General features: G+C 53.4%; 5 protein-coding genes across 5 annotated transcripts; 2 read left to right on the forward strand and 3 right to left on the reverse strand.

Moving 5' to 3' along the window:
* Positions 1 to 851: 851 nt before the first annotated feature.
* On the reverse strand, positions 852 to 7,368 carry MYCFIDRAFT_84776 (uncharacterized protein; the record flags this gene model as incomplete). Its single annotated transcript, XM_007934438.1, has 10 exons — positions 852 to 1,133; positions 1,235 to 1,331; positions 1,467 to 1,580; positions 1,645 to 1,821; positions 2,310 to 2,703; positions 2,868 to 3,288; positions 4,032 to 4,102; positions 4,484 to 4,553; positions 4,637 to 4,711; positions 5,056 to 7,368. 10 exons carry the CDS (start codon positions 7,366 to 7,368, stop codon positions 852 to 854), a joined length of 4,014 nt encoding a protein of 1,337 aa, XP_007932629.1.
* Positions 7,369 to 7,391: 23 nt separating this feature from the next.
* On the forward strand, positions 7,392 to 8,156 carry MYCFIDRAFT_180688 (uncharacterized protein; the record flags this gene model as incomplete). Its single annotated transcript, XM_007934439.1, has 5 exons — positions 7,392 to 7,405; positions 7,441 to 7,484; positions 7,525 to 7,591; positions 7,627 to 7,675; positions 7,713 to 8,156. 5 exons carry the CDS (start codon positions 7,392 to 7,394, stop codon positions 8,154 to 8,156), a joined length of 618 nt encoding a protein of 205 aa, XP_007932630.1.
* An 810-nt stretch (positions 8,157 to 8,966) lies between these two features.
* Positions 8,967 to 10,523, reverse strand: MYCFIDRAFT_84775 (uncharacterized protein; the record flags this gene model as incomplete). The annotated part of the gene is made up of 5 exons (XM_007934440.1): positions 8,967 to 9,384; positions 9,735 to 9,786; positions 9,899 to 10,006; positions 10,178 to 10,303; positions 10,514 to 10,523. 5 exons carry the CDS (start codon positions 10,521 to 10,523, stop codon positions 8,967 to 8,969), a joined length of 714 nt encoding a protein of 237 aa, XP_007932631.1.
* A 561-nt stretch (positions 10,524 to 11,084) lies between these two features.
* MYCFIDRAFT_84774 (uncharacterized protein) lies at positions 11,085 to 12,116 on the forward strand (the record flags this gene model as incomplete). The annotated part of the gene is made up of 4 exons (XM_007934441.1): positions 11,085 to 11,200; positions 11,493 to 11,547; positions 11,616 to 11,762; positions 11,997 to 12,116. The coding sequence occupies 4 exons, from the start codon at positions 11,085 to 11,087 to the stop codon at positions 12,114 to 12,116; spliced, it is 438 nt and encodes a 145-aa protein (XP_007932632.1).
* Positions 12,117 to 14,740: 2,624 nt separating this feature from the next.
* On the reverse strand, positions 14,741 to 21,433 carry MYCFIDRAFT_180691 (uncharacterized protein; the record flags this gene model as incomplete). The annotated part of the gene is made up of 37 exons (XM_007934442.1): positions 14,741 to 14,762; positions 14,794 to 14,963; positions 14,988 to 15,214; positions 15,250 to 15,301; positions 15,333 to 15,812; positions 15,846 to 15,869; positions 15,922 to 15,970; positions 16,011 to 16,116; positions 16,158 to 16,392; positions 16,430 to 16,726; positions 16,756 to 16,813; positions 16,839 to 17,192; positions 17,216 to 17,481; positions 17,520 to 17,596; positions 17,626 to 17,796; positions 17,835 to 18,074; positions 18,104 to 18,259; positions 18,290 to 18,391; positions 18,436 to 18,511; positions 18,557 to 18,574; positions 18,603 to 18,939; positions 19,003 to 19,032; positions 19,065 to 19,093; positions 19,140 to 19,341; positions 19,367 to 19,452; positions 19,484 to 19,628; positions 19,663 to 19,716; positions 19,753 to 19,979; positions 20,009 to 20,149; positions 20,184 to 20,229; positions 20,251 to 20,263; positions 20,319 to 20,415; positions 20,450 to 20,516; positions 20,551 to 21,012; positions 21,045 to 21,063; positions 21,096 to 21,106; positions 21,138 to 21,433. The coding sequence occupies 37 exons, from the start codon at positions 21,431 to 21,433 to the stop codon at positions 14,741 to 14,743; spliced, it is 5,442 nt and encodes a 1,813-aa protein (XP_007932633.1).
* Between the last annotated feature and the right edge of the window lie 5 nt (positions 21,434 to 21,438).

Genomic DNA, 21,438 nt, shown 5'->3' on the forward strand with positions numbered 1-21,438 from the left:
CCCAAAGCAGCGGAACCTGGTTCGCCTCCTGTACTTGACTTTTGCTCCTGCGAGATTTTTATGCATTAGGAAGGGTTGCTTGATTGTTCTGCGCGCCGCCTGCGTGGTTGGTCTGGGCGTCTTGCGCTGAGCTTTCTTGGTATGAAAAACACTTGGGCTCTGACTTCTGCTTACTCTCCTGGTCGTCGCAGACTCATCTGAGCATAGTGCTGCGCAGCCAATTCTCTTGATCGTTCTCTGGCACGGTGCCGAGTTTTTGGCTGTCGGGAGTACCTCCGCACTTGCACCATGTCGAAGGCTGCGTCGATGATGTGCTTGCATATTATGCCGCCATGTCTAATGAATGGTGTGCTTTCCACTGGAACAAACTCGTAGTCCTGAGAATGGTCATCCGTTTCCGCAGCCTTACGCATTTTGATTCTCACGCACTGTATCGTTCTCGGGGGCAAGTGTGTTTCTTATTGCTCTGACTGCGAAGCGTGCCAGTTCCTTCGCTTTCGGGGTGACTGGTATTGGCATTTTGGCGTTCTCGTTCCTTGGCATTGTAATCACTTTGCGCCCAAGATCGATTTTGAAGCCTATTGGAGTCATCCCATCCATGCCGAGAAGGAGGTTGTGCGGGAAATCTTTGAAAACTTGAACAGGCCAGTCAATATACGCCAAACAGAATTCGTTGTCTTGATTATATACTGGAAAGCCCATCGCTACGCGCCTCCATTTGTCGTTGCTCTTGAGACCGCGAACTTACCACAAGATCAAGCGTTCCGGCATGCCTTCCCGGCCGAGATTGGAGGTGAACCAGTCTTCATTGGCCATAGATGCTGTGTTGCCGGTAACGATGCACATTCGCTTCACGTCTCTGCATTCAGGATCCAATGCGCACATTGCCTCGAACATGTCGTCGTTTCGATGTTGTATTCCGGTTGCACTGGGTCGACCTGAACGCTGCCTGGGATAATTTGCAGGGAGTATTGTGGCCAGTGCATCGACTGGCCTGTGTCGATCGGCTGCGATGAATGAACGGATGTAGGTGCGCCTATGGCAGAACTTGACATCTCGCCTCCGGTTGCGAGGACATGGATCGCGAAGTCGACCTTCGAATCGAAGCTCTCTGCGGAGTCGCTGCCGACACCCTGCGCTGATGGTGTGAGTATGCCGGTGATGGATGGCTGAAATGGACATTGGGCTGCAAACACGTTCTGCGTGCAGTTGCTGTGATGCTGCGGTAGCGCACATTGCGATTCCGTGTGCGCATTTCGATGTGGATGAAGCTGATCCCTTCTTGCGGATGTCTGTGCTTGCGGGTGTCTGTGCGTGCTGGTGTGTTGACTCTGTTGATACGGTATCGCGGTGTCATCTGGTGGCCAGGTGCCGGGCGACTCATGTCGAATTTCTCCGTGGTGCTTGGCTTCTCCTGGTGTTGTGATTGTATTGTCGCCATAACCGGAGGTGACCAGGTCACTCACTTCCGGCTGAGGAGTTTCCCGACTTTCACCTGAACCAAGTGGATCTGATCTTGTCGAGCTCCGCTGCCCACCTCGCTGATATGGCGACATTCTCTCGCGCGGGCCGTACTGTCCCTTGGGACAATGTTCTGTCACATGCTTCATGACTTGCGTTCTGCTCCTATACACTACTGCGCACATTCTGCAGATACACCTAGGATCAAGTAGCATGTCGCCTGCATCATCTCTCGATGGAGTGAGCTTCTCTCTTGGCTGTAGCTGTCGCCCGACGTAGAAGTTTGGGAAATGATCTCGTTGTGCGATTGTCTCTTTTGGTTGGCCAGGTGGAGTTCCTTCTGCAGCTGGTGCGCTAGGGCTACGTCGACCCAGTACCTGTTAGTCTGGGCGAGCTCATGGTCCTCTTGATTCTCGTAGAGGTCCTGCTCGCCATTGAAACTCGGATCGCTTCCATAGCTGTCGCAATTGTCGCTGTCTTGGGCGTTGTAGTATGAGACGAGGTGATCATCATCCTTGTTGGTGAAGCAGGAGTTCACGATGAGCCCGTTGTCGTGGTGGTACTGTATGAGTTTCTGGGGTTGTTTTCATCGTATTCTTGGACGCTGCCAGCGGCAACAGCTAGCTGTGGCTTCGGCGCTGGGAGAGTCGGAACTTGTGCGTTTCTTGGTTCATTTGTGGTGGGTGCGGAAATGTCTGCCCACGACATGTGCGTCTGCCATAGCCGCGAGTGTAATGCTTGGTGTTAGGATATTGTTGGCTGCTGTGGCTGAAATCCAAAACCCAGAGCTTTTGCCTCGGCCGTGGACTCCGCAGCCCTTCGTGGGCAGAAGGCCTGGGTCGACATACCTACCCTGCTGCTGGTTTCCCACCGCTGAATGAGAGTACCCAACTGCATATTGCTGAGGTCCATATCGTGGATCTCGCATGAAAATCTGACGCCAGGTGAAATATTTCTCTTGCATGTTCGCGATGAATTGGCCCATTGTCGTCTCCTGCGAAAGGCGCGTGACGTCGTTGCGAATGTCGGGATGAATCCTGTCCCAGGCGTCGATCGGCTCGCCGGGCTCGACCGCTCCACGATCTTTGTGCTTCTTGCGCCATGCTGTATGGACGTATTCGGTGACATCGCGGCCCATGCTGACGTCGATTCCGAAGCGCTCGCAATGCTTCGGCGGAGTCCATGCCAAAACGCTCGTGCAATCGCTCTCCTCCATACGCCGATGCCGAAACCCCAGTGAGGCTTCGTCGAGCGTGGAGTGATGTATGTGGTGAACCAATCCCCAGCGTGGTGGATGAGGCACTGGAAAAGGTTTCGACGCAGGGTGCCGGCTGAGTATTGCTCCATCCGCATCGCCATCTCCACTTTGTTCGTGAAGGCTACTACGTTTCTGAGATACTGCACACCTTTCCAGTTGATCTGTGGACCTGGTCCATATTGGTCCATTGGCAGATGTGGATCGACGAAGCCGACAGAGTCTGGGCGGAAGTTTTGTTGGCGGTGTTGGCTGTAGGGCCATGAAAATGGGTCCCGCATGGCCCAGGGCTGTGTCGATTGGAGTGGCTTGCATTTGTAGGCTGTGGGGAGGTTCGTGAAAGCGCTGTCCTGGCTGAGCGTCATTTCCGTCTGGCATTTGGAAACCGCCAGGTCTGCGTCGAGCGTCCTGTACGCTGTAGTGGCTTGCGTCGACCGGCGGGCGACTTTCTTGACATGGCTGGTGATATTGGCAGCCGCTACGTGGGCTGTGACTGCTGATGTCCCCTGTGATCTCTTGCGCTCGAGGTCCGCGTATCTTGTGGTGCCATCACTTGGGCGAGCAGCTTGAGGCTATTGCCAGTGCATCTCACACTATCGCGTATGTCCATGACCCGCTTCTCCTGCCGGCCATGAAGGCCATTGAGTTGCTTGAGGTACACATTCTCTCCTATGAGATTGTATTTCTCCATCTCCTGCTGTTCAATGCGCTTGGCCATCTCCTGCTGCGATTGCTTTTCGGCCCTTTTCGGCGCGGGTGCGTTTTCGCGTTGGATGCAGCTGCGCTGACACTTGTCGGGCTCCTGCTCATCACACCATGCGTCCTCAGAGACTTCGGGTCAGGCTGTATCAACTCGGTCTTCGTCTGAGACTTCCCGCACTGCAGGCTGGGATGTTCAGCTTGCAGCTTGTCTGCGGCTGAAGAGGCTGTACTGTGCAGAAGCGCTCTTCGCGGGCTCATTGTCGCAGCCTATGATACCATCCATCTCGGGTTTTCTCGCGGCGGGCTTTCTCGCGCTCTTGGGTGGGCTTCGTGGAGTTTGCAAGGAGGTGAGTTGTCAGTCAGCAACATATCACCATGCTGCACAGTCGGATAGCACCACGTCTCGACGACCGGTCGGCGCAGAGTTGCCATTCGAGAAGCGTTGTCGATATCTTTGCGAGTATCCAAGCTCGCCGCAAAGAGGCGTAGAGTCGAGTGGTGCATATCGTATCAAGTCGGGATTTCCAGGCCGGTTGGTGGTATGGCTATTGGTCTGCCCGGAGGCTGAATCTGCATTGGACTGCTCTTCTCTCGCTGCAAATTGGGTACTGACCTTGCAAGTTGGTCTTCCAGTATCGGATGCGTCTGCCGGAGTGACATCTTGCTTTAGATTATGCGTGATACCTATGCAGTCTAGTCCGTACCACGCAATGCTTCGTCCTGGTGTTGTCAGAGAAGCTGCAAAATCGAGCTTCCCCAAGCGAGATTGGCTGATGCCCTCGAGGCTTCCCCGAGCTCCAGCTACCCGCCCGAGCCCCAGATCCCCATCAATTCCTAAGTAATACTGAATCAATACTGTGCCTCCGTGCAGTGCGTGAAGCAAGCAAGATGTTATGTTACATTACTATGCGATGGGCTGTACAAGCCGATAGAATTTTGTACATGCGTCCAGGTCAAAAGGCCTGTTCTCCAATCGTGATAACATTGTTGAAGGTCCGAATGCTCCCTCGTACACGTGCAGTGGTGTAGAACTATGCAACCGGATGCAGGATGCACACTCCGTACCGCACACTGAGCCAGATGCACGCTTCCCGCCCACGCCTTCTTCGCCACGACCATCTCTCATCATGGCGACCTCATGTTGGGCATCAAAGAATTTTCCCAAACATCAGGCAACGTGTGACAGATTGGGCAAAGCGATCTGATCTTGCGAAGTACCTTGAGATGGTTTCTAGACAGTTGGGAGAAGACGCAGAGCGAGACCACTCCCTCAAACATTACATTCGTGAACTTCTAGGTATATGCAGTGGGTATCTCATACATTCGCAGCATCTTCATGCACCAACACATTGGGGATCGTGAAGCTCGTAGGGCAGCGTCAAAGCATACTCCGGGTATCATGTCGCAAAGCCATCGTGAAGCATGCACACCATCATAACTCGTCAAAGGCATGCCGAAAAATCATGTCGCAAAGCCAGAAGGTATCAGCCATGTCCGCACCATCAGTTCAGGCCCTTCTCGATGTGCGTCTTCTCGCTCGTGTAGTCAAACCGTCGCAGTGCCAGGTGGCCCAAGAGAGGATTGAGCACGTCCTGGCAGTGCTGAAGGCGTTGGCCAAGCGCTTGACGCGAGCGCACTAATTCCAGTTGCTGCTGGGCGTGCGAGAGGCTGCGCTGCTGTGCTTCGAGAGCGCGCCGAGAGGCTCTCGCCGACTTCTGGTCGGACCTGGCTTGGTCATCGAGGATGCGCTGTTGGAGATGGCCAATCATCTGTTCGGCAGTAGCAATGTCGGCACCTAGGTCGTCTTCAGAGACCTCATCACTTCCAGCATAAGCTCGAGGTTCACGGGAGGTCTCAAGATAGCGAGTGAGACACCAAAGAATGGCGACGCACGTGTCGTGAAGGGTGCCAATGCGAGATACCACCAGACTCAACATCGAACGGACGTGCCGTAATCGCGCGTTTTCTTTTTCCATGTTCGCCAAATAGTCTGTTTCGCGACGACAAGACGTCGGCGCGACAAAGGACTGAGAGGTTGTCTGGCAAAATGCACGAGCTGATACGAGTTGAATTGGGGCAGCTGGACATTCTCGCTCAGCGGCGCGCAGCATCAAAGCCCAAAGTGTAGGGTCAAGACAGGCTGCTGTCAGCTCGCGTGGAGTGTGGCCAGCGCAGTAGAAGGTCGCGATAGCCACAAGGGCGGATGGGTGTGCCTCTGGTGTAATGATTGGAAAGCTGCTGTCCATAGTGACCGAGTCCTCCTCTTCATGTTCCACTCGCTTGTTCATCGAGCCCGAGCCTGCTCTTGTAGACGCGCGTCGAGCAAAGTCCTTCACGCCGCAAAGAAGCTCGTCCGTGTCGAGTGTTTCTGCTTGAGCGGGGACGAAGGCGCGTACGTGAGAGCGAGTGTGGTTCTGGGCATCGCGATCGAGCGTGACGAGTGCAACAGCTGCGAGGCGCGCGGTCTCAGGCTGCGCGCCATTGTCACCAGAGGCAGGCACGAGAATGCAGTATCGCGCGGGAGTGGTGACGTTCTCCCAGAAGGACTCTTCGACAGGCAGGCGAAGTGTTGTGGTAGTCTCGCGGAAAAGTGCCAGCCAGCGGTCGAGTGGTACGCCGTGGTCCACATGCGAACGCGTCACGTCGAGCCCTGGCACATCGACAAACATGGGCGGTTCAATTCGGCGGCGTTGCTGACGCGCGGTCTCGGTGCCGCCAGTCTCTGTGTCTGCTGCTGGGCGTTTGGACATGTCCATAGAACTGCTTTGTGTGTAACCTTGTACGTTGTTTCGGTGGCGTTGTTGTGTGCTGTCGGTTTTGTTGTTGTTGTCGAGTGCTGGCTGGTTGCGGGGGATTTCTGCAGCCGGGAAATCGCCGAAGGAAAAGCGGAAAGCAGCATCGTCGCCGCCGCCGTCGTTCACGTCTCCCATGGGCCCCCCGTTCACGTCGTCTATGGACATGAAAGACGTATCATCGTCGCAAGGTGAATCGAACGTGATATCGCCCTCGTTGTTGTCGTTATCGTTCTCTTTGTGTTTCTCACGGCGGCCTACCTCAATCTCCTCACTTTCATCACCTTCGTCCTGCTGCAGATTCTCCTCGGCCTCATCATTGCCATCTTTACCAGTACCCTCGTTGTCCTTACTTTTATCGCCTGCATCCTGCTGCAGATTCCCCTCGCCCTCATCATTGCCATCTTCACCAGCATCCTCGCCGTCCTTATTTTTCTCGCCTCCATTCTGCTGCAGATTCTCGTCGCCCTCATCATTCCCATTGTTATCAGTATCCTCGCTGTCCGCACTTGTTGAACGTGGCCTTGGCTTCGCTGTGCCTCTCTTGTTCGCCAAAGTAGCGTCTTCAGTGAGCCACTCGGCTGTCTGCGCGCGCGAACCGGTACGCGCTGCCTCTCTGCGCTGTGTTGATGCCTCGAGGAGCGCCGCCCAAGCCGTGTCGCGAGTGTCCCACACATCGCTGAGAGCCTTGACACCGTCCAAGAAGCGTCTCGTGCAGGCCTCCAATCCAAAGATCGCGAAGACGGCAAGCACGTCCCATCCCCAGAATGTTGATCTCCCAAGACTGCGAGCCGCTTTTCTGTTCTGGTAGCTGAGTGAGTCCGCAAATGCTGTGTTCAGACTGTCAATGACGTCCGCGGGAAGTGCAGCGATTACTTCTGTATGAGTGGAAAGAAGCGTCGAGGCTGTTGGTGTAGGTGTCCCAGTTGCGCACTCGTCCTCTCCTTCTGACCCATCTTCCGACTGCTCGTTCTCTTGCCTATTTCGTTCCTGTTTGTCCTGACTGTGGATCGCGTCGTGAATTTCATTCCACCAGAATTCGCGAAAGAGTTGTAGCGCTCCGGAATGAGCTCGTGTCGCAAGGATGATTGTCTCGGCGGTAGTAATCGACTTCGCTCTCATTGCGCGTGCAGTGCAGGTCCGTCTCCGGCGAGCCATGATATGTCCATTTGAAAGATTCTATGGGTGCAACGATGTAGTGCGAGCTTCGATGATCTCAAAGTCGTGAAGCTGTCCGGGGAAGCAAGCCAAGACAACGCCGAGGTACGCGATTGGTGTTGTTGCTACGGAAACAGACCTGGGTCTGCGGCAAAGTTCGCGTGTACACGGCACGCGGCAGGGACTCGACTTTCGGTCGCGTGTATCACGTGCCCTCAGTTGCGTGTACCTATATGCCGGCAGTCTTCTGTCTCGCAGTGATGGCTTCAAGCTTGAACCTTCCACGCATCTAACAGAATCACGATCAGTCTCGTAAATCGGCGCGCTCTTCTCCGGCATTCAAGCTTAACGCAGACAATGGCAATGTTTCGCAGCAGCCGGCCATTCATTGCGATATTCCCTTCTCCGCCGAGAATCTCGCATTTCAGCTGGCTCACTCCTTTGCAACAATATCTGCCTTGGCTTTCCGTCTGTTTAGCTTGACGCGCACGGTGATTCGATGCGAGTTCCGAATAGATCCCGCAATGCTGGGCGAGCCGCATGTCCACGACTTTACGGTTTTACGGCGAATGACTGCGGAGGTGGGTTCATCAAAGTGGGCGGTTCACAGGCCCACTTTGACTTTGACTCACCTCCTCCTCTTCCAACATACTGCACCAATAAAGTTCGTTGTTTTCCCAATCAATCCTACGAAGCCGACTGCGCATTTTGATATGGATATCGCGCTAGAAAATGTTGTTGACGGCGCGCAAGACTTCAGAATACCCGCTCCACGCGACTACCGATGAAGCTTCCAAAGGGAACTCGGATGGACTTATGCCAACAAGTCATTGGCGCTGCGCTGGAGGAACGAGAGGATGAAATGATCCCGGCGGCGATGACCAACACAGGCGATCGCATCATGAACTTCGAATCTGACCTGACGATGCTCCCAATTCATTATTGCACTTTCACCAAGAAAACGGTCGTCTGGTCGCACACGCGTAGATGGCATGCTTTCTAGACAAATTGGGCGTCCGGTTATGAAGGTCTGTATATGCTGCGCTGCGCCAAGAACAGATGAAAACATGCTATGATTTCTTTCCTGCAGCAAAGAACATGCAAGATCTTACCTTGCCGTGAACACGTGGAAAGCGGCTGTGGCACATCCTCGTCCGATCTAGGGTTCTGGTCCTCAAACACCGCATTCTGGAGCATATGCGGCAAGAAGGTCTATTGCTTGTTTGGGAAATCATTCCCGATCACAGCAATCACCTGGATAGACTGCGGCTCTATAAGGAAGGTGCTGTGAGCTCTTTCTTTTGTGTCAAGGCGTTCTATTCTCAACGACGAGCATGGATTTTGGCGCGCTGGAAAAGGTGGTGCTAAGGATGCTCGCGAACTCGAGATCTTGCGGCGTTTGTATGCTGATTGCGTGACATCGCTCAGCGGCATTGAGCAAGTCAATCGTGAGATGTTCATCACGATCCGTGCAAGGAAGTAGGCGAGAGGTAGATCGTCCTGCTCGTAATCATGGCTTGCTGATCTCGTCTGTTAGATGAGAATGTGAGCACGACTTGTGGAGGTGGTTTGACGCGAGAGGTCGACAAGGCATTCGGTCAGATGTATAGTGCCGCCAGTGTTACTGTCGCTATCCTAGCTATTCTAGCCACACCGATGTAGAGCCTGTATGGAACATGCCTCTTATGCTCGCCTTCCGAAGCCTCCAGCCTCGCGGATTTGGACGTCGCGCACGCATTCCCATCGCCTGCATTTCTTTTGCATCTGACCTCCAACTTCTCCCAGCGCGTGTATGCGGCAGATACTCGTCTTCTGGCGTATGAGTTGGAGCTGAGGCGAGGTGGTCTGTACGCGGAGGAAGCTTCGAGGGTGTTTGAGCGATGACTCGAGTGGCTGAAGTTGTCGGGCGACAGGTCTTTCGCATTGTGGTGCATATCGATCGTATTCCACGGCCGCGACTTTATGGTATTTTGGATGATGGCGACCGAAGTTGCGTAGGGCGCTGCAACTGCATTGCTGTCGCTTGGGAGGCAAGGAGGAAGTATATTGGTGCACCGTGCTGCGTGTACAGGATCCCCCGCATTAGGTGGACGAAATCAGGTGGATGGCGCAGGTGGATGGAAAAGGTGGATGGCGCAGGTAGATGGAAAAGATGGATAGCGCAGGTGGATAGAAAAGGTGGATGGAAAAGGTAGATGGAAAAGGTGGACGGCGTTGGACGGAAGCTGCTGTCGGTCCACCCGTTTGGCATTGCGGCTCGCTGACAAGGAAGCGCTTCGAATCCAACGACACAACAACAACTGCATCAAGATCTACACCCGTAGCTTGAATGACACATCGAAGCGGTATCAGGCCACGTAACATACCCAATCAATCCTGTCGCCCGTAACAGACTCTCCCGCGCGAGGACTCCCGAGACTGCGATGATCATATGCATACACACTCCATCGCCGCAATCGCGCATTCCCATCCCATCCCATCCCATCCCAAGCCCTCGGGCAAGACTGCGAGTCCACTGCTGGATCGATACGGTCGTATTCGAGCACTGCGGCCTGCTTGCCCATCGACGGCGAGGCGAGGCGCACGACTTTGGCTTTGCAGCCAGTGCCATGGAACGCCAATTTCGCAGGCGTAGAGGCTGAGAAAGATCAGCCTATGCACTCTTTGCACCATTTGCTATACAATTGGAGCTGAGCTGATGCTCAACGAGCTTTAAGGGCGAGCCGACATTGCCATCAGCCGTATTCAAGTCAAGAAGACTGTCCTGCCGCGTGGTCGTATGGAGACGGAAATGCCTTGCTTAACACACATCTGTGATAGGCTACGGCGCCAGAGAGTGCTCTAGCCATTTTGCATATTGGACGGACATAATGGAAGATACGAAGCACGAATGGGGAGCACCAATGTTCACGCCACTTCAACACTTTTGCGCTGCCTGTCATGATCAGCATAGGACCAGTCACACTTCTCTCCAAAATGTCTGGAACATTCGAGCACTCCGACTGTTCACTCGCTTCACAATTGCGCATGAGCTTCTGCTGATGCCACTGCCGTACTTTCCCCAAGGATTATCATGTCGGCTATGCGGCGGCCTGTCATGACTGCGATACCAAGTCTCAAGCCAAACAGCGATCCGCTGACACACCACGAGCCATCTTCAGAGCTTAGAGTCCTGCATCAACCTCTTCCTTGCCATTCAAGCAGATGAGTTCGGCAGCGAATAAGCCACGTCACGAACCACGTCGGAGCTGGTAGCCGCGATTGGAATCCAGCGCCGCAAGCCTTTCATCAGCACCAGCTCCAGCCGAGAATCGTGCTCGGGATATACGCATGGACATCCAGCATGTCATGTCCCGCAGCCAACGACTCTATGTCTGCAGCTACAGCCTTCCTGGATGAGCTCGAGCCTGCAAGAATGGCACCGATGCTGACTCGATCCCATAGTTACCGAAATTCCGCAAGGCAATGCAAGACCCCAAAGAAAACAACTTCGCCACCCCGGTTACCCCTTAGTCCCAGTGACAGCACGATGCGCGAGCACCACAACATCAGCCATCAAGTCGTCATATTCTCCGTCGTCTTGCAACTACACTTCCTTTCAAGGAGTCGTTCCATACTGAGAGACAGATGTCAAGCAGCTGAGCTGTCGTCCTTTACAGCCTGCGAGACAGAAGAGCAAAGGGCCCGGGCTCTGTCTACCAAGCTTGTTTCACACCATGTCTCCACCGTTCCGCGATCAGGTCGAGGGTCAAAACTCACGGAAGCTGAGCCTCGGAATTTTGGGATTGCAACGCCGCCAGCACAGCTGCCGCTCTGCCGTGGCCAGGTTCCGGTAAGTGTGACAGCTTCGTGACTTCATATGACCCATAGAGGTGGTTCTAATTACTACATACTGGCTGGATGTGGGCTTGCTCACTTCAGACATGATTCTCAAGGCCAACACAATCACAATGAGGGCGTCCGAGGCACCGCCAGCCGCAGGCGCGCCACCTTCGAGGCATAGATTGGCCGAATTGTCGCAGACGTGCCATCAGCTTTCGTGATTCCGTTATGAATCGCGGATCACTGGAAAAAGAAGAGCACGAACGCTTGGAAGCAACCTGTGCCAGACGAGTTCATCCCAGGCGATCCGAGACAACGTCGAATCCACATTCAGCGACCTTGACGAGAATGCAGAAGGTACGACATTCACCTTACCTGGGACCCAAATCTCCTTCTCTTAATCCCCATCAACTCCAATATGCCAGCCAACCGACATTTTCGACTCTCAGCGCGAACTACCTGAGATTATTCCAGACATGGAAACCTGTTTGAGAGCCATAATGCATGCTCGCCAAATTGCTTTTCGCCTGCTGTCCCGCGGGAGGAACGCATGCAGACTATTCAAACGATCTGTACGTTGCATTCAGTGTGGTTGGTGTAGCGTTGCTCAAGCTCCGCAACTGTCATAGCAAAGTATTTGCGCACTGGTTTCAAGCGCTTCGAGCCTGCTACACAGTTCAAGGTTGTGCAATGCTCTTGCGAGGACCCTCTTCTACGCGAAATCGCCACACCCAGCCGCATCCTTGTATTCCCACAGCCTCTCGGATTCTTAGATTAGATCCGCGGCAACTCTACTGCTTTATCAGCGATCACCTGCTTGGTCCGACTTTGTCTATGGGAACCTTGGAAGCTGTTCGGCTGACAGAAGCTACCTCGATCAGTACCATCCTCACGACCCGATACTTATGTGGATCCAGGAACCGTGAAATGGATTGTGGGTAGGTCTTGCAAGCTCGTCTTTCTCTCCAAGCCGACCGAATACACACCGGACAAGGCGGTATTCTTTCTCAATGACGAGCGACACTCAATGCTTGCTAGAGACTCTCATGCGGCAGATGACAATGCTTTCTGAATCTGGCCTCGAATTTCGCGATCAAGACTGGTGCATTGTCGTCGAATGAAGTTGCAGTCTTCGACTTGCTCTGGGTCCTCAGTACTGCACTATCTTCATAATGGTGGAGAAGAAAACACGAACGCTTTGAGTCTCTGGACTCATGTCAGGCTTACACCACATCTCGCACTTGGGCTCAATGCGTGATGCCTGCGCTCAATACGCTTTACACATGCACCCCAACTTCGCTTCATTCACCTGAGTAGACATAGAACATAGCCGATTTTCCACAGCGGTCTGAGCGCAAGAGATCTGTGATGACTTGGCAACAGAAAGCAGAGCTGACCTCGAAGCCGTCGAACGCGTCCAAGCATCAAGTTGCCGTAGTCCCGACATCAACTCGCCTCTCGACAAGTTGTCCGGGATGAGTTCGAAACTCACCACAACGTCGAATCTGATGCCGGCGTTCTCTCTCTGTGTGCCAACAGAAGCGAGAGCTGGCGGATTATTACCGAACTTTGCTTCAGCAGCCGCATTTGAATAGCAACCACTCGCAGCTGAGGTCTTGCCACTGTAGAGCGGCGACCGCAACATTCTGACTTAATTCTAGTCATTCTCCCCGAGAATTGCGAGAAGAATGATCCTGGTTCTCTTGATTACTACCACCCAGCCTTGTGTTGATTAAAGACCGCTTGAAATTCGATTGACAAGCTATCTACTAAGCGTGAAAGACAGTGATCTAGGTGAGTGCACACATGTTGCTCTATACACATTAGCACGGTTGACCTTGGAAAGAGATACAGCATTTGCAGGCAATCCATAAATGAGAATAGCGAGCGTCCGCCCTTCTACGAGCTCAGAAATGCTCGACTTTGACCTCTCACCAATTCCAGAAACTGTCCCCGCTAAGAACATTCCTTGGGTTCTTCCTCCCTCTACTTGGGCGCTCCACTTGTAGGCACGAATATGACTTCCTTCATCTGAATTCGAAGGCTCATTGACTACTCGACCTACGAGAAGCAACACTATGTTCAAATTGGACTGCTCCAATCAAGATGACTTGCCTGTCTACAAGCATAATAATGGCGATACTTCCTGCATCGAGGTCGAAAGCACAGGCGCAGGCTCTTGCGATGCACGACTGTGCAGGTCCCCCAATCCGTTATCGTGCTCAGTATCCTGAAACGACCTTGAGAAGATGCGAGAAAAGATAGCACCACCTATTCAGCGTTCTCACCTCCAAGGACAGCATGTGGAACAGCTACAGCGAGCGGTATCTGTCATGACGACAGGACACACTGCAGAAGCCGCGCTCCCGCTGCAACGGGCTTTGTTTTATACACTACCGATCTTTTCCACTTGCAGCCTCCTCAAGCAGCTCAGCCTGCATCATCGCCAGTTTGACTCGCTACACAGTAACGACCATACAAGGCAAGTAGCTACAACATGCCGCGAGCACCCAACCCACAAAGAAGGATCCCATTCCACGTTTTCATGAAGGTGAAGAACGTTGTGGAACGCCAAACTGATATCTTTGCTTAGAACGACAGCATCGTGCAACCCAGGATTCTCAGAGTTGCCAAACGGATGTTAGCATTCACACCTCTCACAGCCCAGTTCGAACCCGGGTGTGTCAGCAAACAACAGGAGTGTATCTCATCAGATGTTTGGTCACGCTCGTGGCAGACTTCGTTGATCTGACTCGCAGTACGGCTGAGAATTGCAAGTGGCCTGCGCACTTCAGTCTCTTTGCGGCCATGGGATTGGTATGTGAGCCGCCACTACAGTGTTCCTCACGACGAGAATCTCTACAGATCCATGCCGCAGGTTGATGCGTATAGTTGAACCTCGAGAGCGAGACCTGACTGCGCTCGAGAAAACTCCCTTCAAATGAGCGCGAAACATCGAAGTGCCGGGAGAGCAAGTTGAGAAGCAAGCCGTGGGGCAGCAGCGCTAGAATATAGGTGACGAGATGGTAGCTTTTTAGCCAACACCCAGTAGTAGACATCTGCATCTTGGGTGAGGGAAGAAAAAAAAACAGAATGAACAAAGGGAGCCTGTTCCCGAGGGATGCTGGGATACGATGGAGACAAATGGGGAAGATAAGGCCGAGGAAGAAATTGAGAATGAAGAAGAGGAGTCCGTTGCTCCAAAGGATGAAGATGAAGAAGCGGAAGACGCTACAGAGGAGGGCAGCAAAGATGAAAAACTCAGAAGACAGCCAAGAAATGGGGCAAAAAGAAAGACCGCAAAGAAAGACCGCAAAGTCATCGCGCTACCCGGGCGAGGCGAGCTCATCCGCACACCACACCTAGACCAAGAACCGAGGTTCTCTGACATGCTTGGGTACATCGTCTTGCTTGTGATACTCCGCTCCTCGCAGTCAAAATCTGCTTCCAAGCTCAGTCAGCTCAGCACGTTACCGTCCAGGATGGCGATGGTATGCGTGTCATTCAGCTTTCCCTCGTAGCTCCGGCAATCCGGAAGATCAGCATTTCGTCATGCTTGCCATACTCCTCTCCTCGCATTCAGAATCCGCTTCGGGCACTCACAGGTTACTTTTGGCCAGCTTACGGAAGAAGGTTGATTGATTTGAGTCGAGTCCATTGAGAGTATCTTGGTTGGGCTCAATAAGAGCCTCGTCTTCGCTGTATTCGTAACTGATCGGGAGGTGCTCTCCCAGTCCGGTTTCTCGTGATGACTGCGACCGGCTACCCATTTGCTTTCTCGATGTGTGCATTGTAACCCATCGCATTCTGCAACATGGTGGTGTCACTATCGGACGAGCAAGCAGCATAGCCAGCTCTTCACGTAAGTTACCGTTTTTGTGGCTGATCAGGTTGCACTCTCCCAGTCCGGATCCTCGTAATGACTGCGGTTTGTTACTCACTTGTCCTTCGATGTGTACACTGGGGGTCATCGCATACTGCAACATGGGAATGTCACCATCGAACGAGGAAGCAGCATCGCCAGCTCTTTACGCAAGTCACCATTTCCGCGAGCGTCACTAGCACCCTGCTCGGTGGCTGGCTTCTTGCAGCGCTTGGAGACGTGATGTTGCTTTTCGCAGTCGGCGCACTCGACCTTGGACCAGTTGGTCGGCATGAGGCATAAGGCATGAGCAGTCGCAGCCAGTATGACCAGAGTCTTCGCAATTCCAGCCCTGTATCATAGCCATGATGTGCAGCTTCTGGACACTCTTTGCTCGTTCGGCGGGGCTTGTAGCAGCTTTGGTGCTGGGGCTGCCCTCGAAAGATGGAATGGTTATCCTTGCGATGACCCTCCTTATCGCATCTGCGGCAGACGTGGCGATACAGGTCATTTTCAATTCAAAGATTGAAGCTCGTTCGGCGGGACTTGTGGCAGCTATGGCGCTGGAACTGCATATCGAAAGATGGCGCGGTAATTCTTGCGATGATATTCCCTGTCGCATTGCGGCAGAGGTGGCGAGACGAGTCCTTTCCAAGGCAAAGACTGGGGAGCTTTGTGCCGTCGCCAAAAATGTATCCCAGATGGAAAAAAATTGTTCGAGATGTGCAATGTGAGTATGTGCCCAGCCGAGGGAAGCCACCTAGTCTATCCACCTGTCAAACGGAGTGCGGACTTCATCAATTTCCCCCAGAATCATCTAGATGTAGATCGACACAGGCCGCAAGATTCTGTCAAGCTTCTTTCCGGACATCGCCATCTTCACATGGTTCCAAAACCTTATCTCCGGATGTGACACACCTTTAAGTGTCCTAGGCGCAGCAGGATGAGTCTTCATCACCGCATGCGCCAGTTATTCGATGCTATTGGGAAGCACGCTGTCGTCCGGTGCAGCTCCGAGACCTCGACTCCGCTTGGAATGAGAGGATCCTCGTGTGCGATGTAGCCTACCCGCGAGGAACATTGCAGAAGCAGGGAATGCCTCGACGGCAGCCCATGGAACAGCTTTGCCGCAGTCGTGGACACAATGTCGTCAAGAAACATTTGACGTTTTTCAAAGCTGCCACATATTGAGATTTTGTGGCTTGTTGTGCGGACACGAGAAATGCTGCGGCTCGGGAATGCTGACCTTGACGGTCGCCGGCCAAATCCTTTCCACGCATATCAGAGTGACGGACCAATGTGGAGTGGGTGGAGAGCAGTATGCCAGGCTGGTAGCTGACCTTGATTGTCGCCGGCCAAACTTTTTGCAGCGCCTACCAGAGTGGTGGCCTGGTGCTGAGGGTGTGGAATGGGTGGAGAGCAGCGTACCAGCCTGGTGGGCGGCCTTTTGACGATCTTCGGTGGCGGCGGAGTATCGTGACCGCCTTGCTGATCCATTTTATCCTTTCGCCATTCCTTCGCAGTCCTCGCATTCGGCCATTCTCCCAACATCATGTGGGCTTTCAATGTAGCAGCAATTCCGAGCTCGCCAAAGACCATCCAGTTGGAGAGCTCGTGCCTTGCAGTATCGTACTGGCTTCGGTGAGTTTTCACCGAGAATCCTGCAGTATAGAGCTCAGTGTTGACAAGAAGGGAACGGAAACAGTCTGCTGGTAGTCTCGCCTGGCCTGGAGAGTGGGTTCATTGTATTGCCGAATGTCGCTCGTTTGCATCGTTGCTATCCCACATTATCCTTTCCTCGATGAATTCCCTGTCAAAGTAGGTTCGTGGGCTGGAAGACCATTTGATCTGCGCTGGACATACCTTGAATGACAAACAGCATTCTCCGCTGGCAGTCCCTCCAAGTCGCATACATCGCCGGGAATCCTTCGTCGGTGCTTGGTCCGAGCGACTCTTCGGGCATATGCGGGTGCCTGTCAGTATACTTTGGAGGAATTTTCCGTGCTGTTGGATCTGATGTTGGACCAAGTGGACACTTCGTGATGGAAAATCAGAAACAACTTCATTGCTCGATGTTGGAGCGTGCGGGTCCGCGCAAGCATGTCTTGGTGCGATGGCAGCCTTGTGATTGTTGTGAATCCTATCCATGAATGGAGCATGCACATGCGGCGGCTGCTGGTGTACATGCACGGGATGTACGAACCAAAAGCTGGATCGTCGCCCTGTTGAGCCGACCCATCCAAAGGGAACAGATCTCCGAAGCTGATGTCCTCCCACTTGACAGCCTTTTCTCCACCTCCGGTCCGCACCACAGGCAATCCACCATCAAGCTCATGCTCCCTCAATGCCGCCGCCAACTCCTTACCATTTTCGGTGTTCTGTGGATTTGCATCGCGCGTCTCCACGTCAACCTTCCAATCCCCAAAGACCTCAGATAGAATCATGCTCTTTCTCGGCGCCCATGAACATGGTCAAGGCTGACCAACTTGTGCTGTGCCAGCTCGCTTGATGAGAAAATCACCTGCTCCTCGCGTGCCTGAGCCTCTCGAGCTCGTGGTTTCAAGACGGAGGACCTTGGTTGGTGACCTTGTCCTCTGCCTTCGTCATTGTCTCTGCCTTCGCCGTCTTCGTATTCGGATTCTGCTGCCATTCCTGGGGGAGTGGTACGGTAAGATGGGCGCGGCGCGTGGCGCCAACAGTGGTGTAGTGGCCACGGTGAGCCATTGGACGTGGAATCGGTCGCACTTTTGCGCAATGGTGGCGCGTGGCCAGTATGAAGCACCGGCGGCTTTCTCATCGCTTTGGGCTGGCTCGTTGTTCTGTGCTGCTTTGCTGGATTTGGCTGTTTTGTTGCGGTCAGCCGTTTCGATGCTCTCGGCCTCTGCGTCGCTGTCAGCCTCTCCACTGCGCTCAGCTTCTTCGCCGCTCTTACCCTCTTCGTTGCTCTCAATGTCACCATTACCCGCATTGGCTGTGCTCGCTTGAGACGGGCTCCGGTAGGCGTCTTCTTGCGCGAGTACTGCTGCATCTTTTGACGCTTGTCTCGTCAACGCCTCCATCTCCGGTTGCTGTAGTGCGCTTTCGTCCACTTCGTCGCAGCTATGACGGGCTGGCTTCCGTCACAGGCGCTCAGCGATGAAGTGCGCTGATGATTGGGCAATATCTTTTGCGTACAGAAGATAGACCGACATTGTTCCAAGACCACACCTCTTTCTCTTCCATGCTACTACAGCGGACCTCCGCCGGGAGTAGCGTCCTTGGCAATCTCGCAGTCCTGCTGTCGTGTACTTTCAGAGAAAGCGCCGGCGCCGAGTTTTACGGCGATGTATGTTGGAGCGACTGATGATCAGTTCATGGACTGCGATGAGAATGATGAGTCGAACAGAGTGCGTGAGAAGCAGCTTTGCTCGAAGTCGATGTGGGCCGGTCGGCGTGGCTCACTGATTCCGCTGACCATTGCTCGCCGTCGTGCAGCAGCGAGTCGTTTCTCGCTCATCTACGAACATCGCTCGCCATGATGCCCTGTATCGGCATGTGTTTCCTGTCCGACATTGGCATACTCGCCTTCATGTCCATGTCCATGCTCGTCCTGTACTGTCCCTTGTGGGCTTGCACTTGCGCGCCGCCAAGACGTCGAAGCTGTGGGTGCTGGTATGTAGTGGACTCGTGCTGGGCAATTCGACGTCATGTGAGGCGATGCGATGCGATTCATGCGGTGATGTGGTGGCGCTATCGGGGTTGATTGTGGTTGACGTTTCACTCGAGTGTGAAGGTGTCTTGGGTGTTGGCCGCTGTCCGGAACGACGCGGGGGTCAATGCATGTTCGCGAACACGAATACGAACAAATGGCCTGCTGAATCGCGAATTTCCCGACGAGCTTTTGATTACTTTATTTCATGATGTCCAGCTATACCGTTTTAGCAATCATATGTCTATCTCGCTAGGCCAACTCTTCTCCTCTAGTCTTGATCCTTCCTTGCCTGTTCGCTTGATGATGTTCAACCTATCTTACTCCCATGTCCTCCATTTCCAGAGTGCTTTCTCATTACTGCATTCTATGCCTTTACTCTAAAAGAGCCTTCTCAACCTCGTCCAATACCCATGCAGCAAGTGTCCGGTCCTTGCTCTTGCGTCGCTTTGGCCTTCTCTGTACGCCACCGGTCATACCATTTTCATGACTCTCCGCCTCGTATGTTACCTTCTCTTTCCCATGTAAGTCCTGAAAGAGACCTTCGTCAGTCCTGCCTGAGAGGAAGTTCGTGCCAGACCAGCTGTTCAGAATCGAGGCCCTACCTTTTTCAATCCTCGTACCACCTCATCAAGCCTTTGCAGTTTCTCAAGATAGAAGTCTCGTTCGCGCTCAATGCAGCATGTCTGCTCGATAGAGTGGGCTGGGATTGCTTGTTCAGTTGCACTCTCGTCATCGTCCACGACCCATAGGCCAGACGAGCCTTGGAAGGAAGGGGCCGTAGTCAGAACTCGGCGCTCGGTTGCGAGGAGAGGTTGACCAGAGTTTCGTTTCTCGAGTGGTGGTTTAGAGAACTGAACGAACTGGTTCTCGCTAAATGTGTAGCAGCTACGATCGATTCTGGGCCCGTAGTAGCATCTACAGCCCCAGATGGAGTTTGAGCACCCGATGTTGGCCATTTTGGCTTTCGGACGGACTTGATTGGTGCAAGTCAGGGCGCTGATTGCTTTACTGAGTGAGCCGATCTCGATTGGCGCAAATCAGGGAGCTGATTGCCTTCCTGAGTGAGCCAGCTTCGAAGGTGTTGACAAATGGTTGTGAGAGCTTTACTTCTTCGTGTTCTGGTCGAGAGCCGTATTGTTTGTTAGTGTTGATTGTTGAACATGGCAGAAAGAAGGTGCACAGAAAGTGCAGACTGGAAGGTGGCATAGCAAGCCGAGGTGCAGTTGCTGCCCTTTCCTCGCGATTTGATGCCAACTTTGGATGACGAAAGCAAGCATATCGCTGTTGTTGAGTTGGCGGTCGAGCGGCTTGTCCTTAGCGGAAAGCAGCGTGAATGGGTATTTCGAAAGCGTTGAACCACGCGCGAGGTCAGACAAGAGGATATGACCGCGGCGGCGATGGAATTTCTGTCATGTTGACGTTCGTTTCCAGTCCTCCAACGCTTGGGATATGTGGTATGTGATCAGGAATCAGCCCAGCGCCCAGGCTGATTGAATTCTGCTACAACCAAAGTACCAGGACTCATGTTGCTTCATTCACTCTTGAAAAGGCGCAAAGAGTCAGAGAGGGTCAAACAAGTGGCGGCATAGAAGTTGGGTTTGTCTCCGAAGCGTGTGATTGAGGATCGATTCTCCTGGCAGAACGTCCGCAAGGTCCTGCTGCTGCAGACTGACTGCACCCTTGTGGCGGCTCGACTATGCGATCACGGCTAAATCGCAAGGCAGCCTTTTACATGCGGAGAAAGAAAGGACTGAGCTGTAGGACTTGCAGTCCCTGGCCAGGTTTTCTCGTACGATGCCGTGTTCACGAGCGTGGCGCGGAGGCCACGTTCACCACGCAGAACGACGCCAGCGAGTCCTGTGAATCTTGACCAGCCCGCAACTCCACGACGGAGTGGTCAAGTCTCGATTGCATTGGCGGAATCGCGCATTGTTGGCTATCGTAAGGTGGTTCTGTTTCGTCCAGAAGTACTGAAAGTCGGTCTGCTAGCTTGTGAGAATGGCGCGAAAAGCTGGCGTTTGGATGTGCGAAGACAGCCACCTCTCTTCTGCATGCCGAGACCAAAGGCGGACCTGCTTCCTGGCCTGTTGCTGGCCAGTGCCAGACGAAAGGGATGTTGGAGTCCCTTTTTCTTTCTCCGCTCTGCACTTCCATCGCTGTCCAGTGCCAGACGAAAGGGATGTTGCAGATCATTCTTCTGTCTGCGCTTGCATCGTGGTTCGGGCTTTGCCGAAGATACCACTTGACTTGTGCTCCACGTGAGGCTTTGCTGAGTTTGCCTTTAGGAAAGAGGCGACTCACGAGGATTTGTTTCCAGCAGCTCCGATCAAGGTTGCACGCTCCGGCAGACACTGATGCATTTCCTAAGACATCCGCCGATCTCCTGGCGTCCACAGTGGGGATGATTGAGCTGTGCTCAAGCTTGAGCTACTAGAAAAAGCAGGCAGTATCAGGATCCTTGTTTCCGCGAACTCAAGAGCCTGGGTGTATGACAGGCCGTTCCGCTTCAGGTAGCCTTCAACATCACGCGAATCAATGTCGTCGCCGTCGACGTTTTTGAGTATGCCCTGACCTTTGAGCAGCGAAGATGTTCGACAAGCTGCCACGGATGTGCCGTGATGCTGCTCGAGTCCGATGTTCTGCACGTACCGAGACAGCTTCGAGATGTATCCAGACGTAGTCATTGCCATTTTCA

This window comes from Pseudocercospora fijiensis (assembly GCF_000340215.1).
Source record: "Pseudocercospora fijiensis CIRAD86 unplaced genomic scaffold MYCFIscaffold_21, whole genome shotgun sequence".
NCBI lineage: Eukaryota > Fungi > Ascomycota > Dothideomycetes > Mycosphaerellales > Mycosphaerellaceae > Pseudocercospora > Pseudocercospora fijiensis.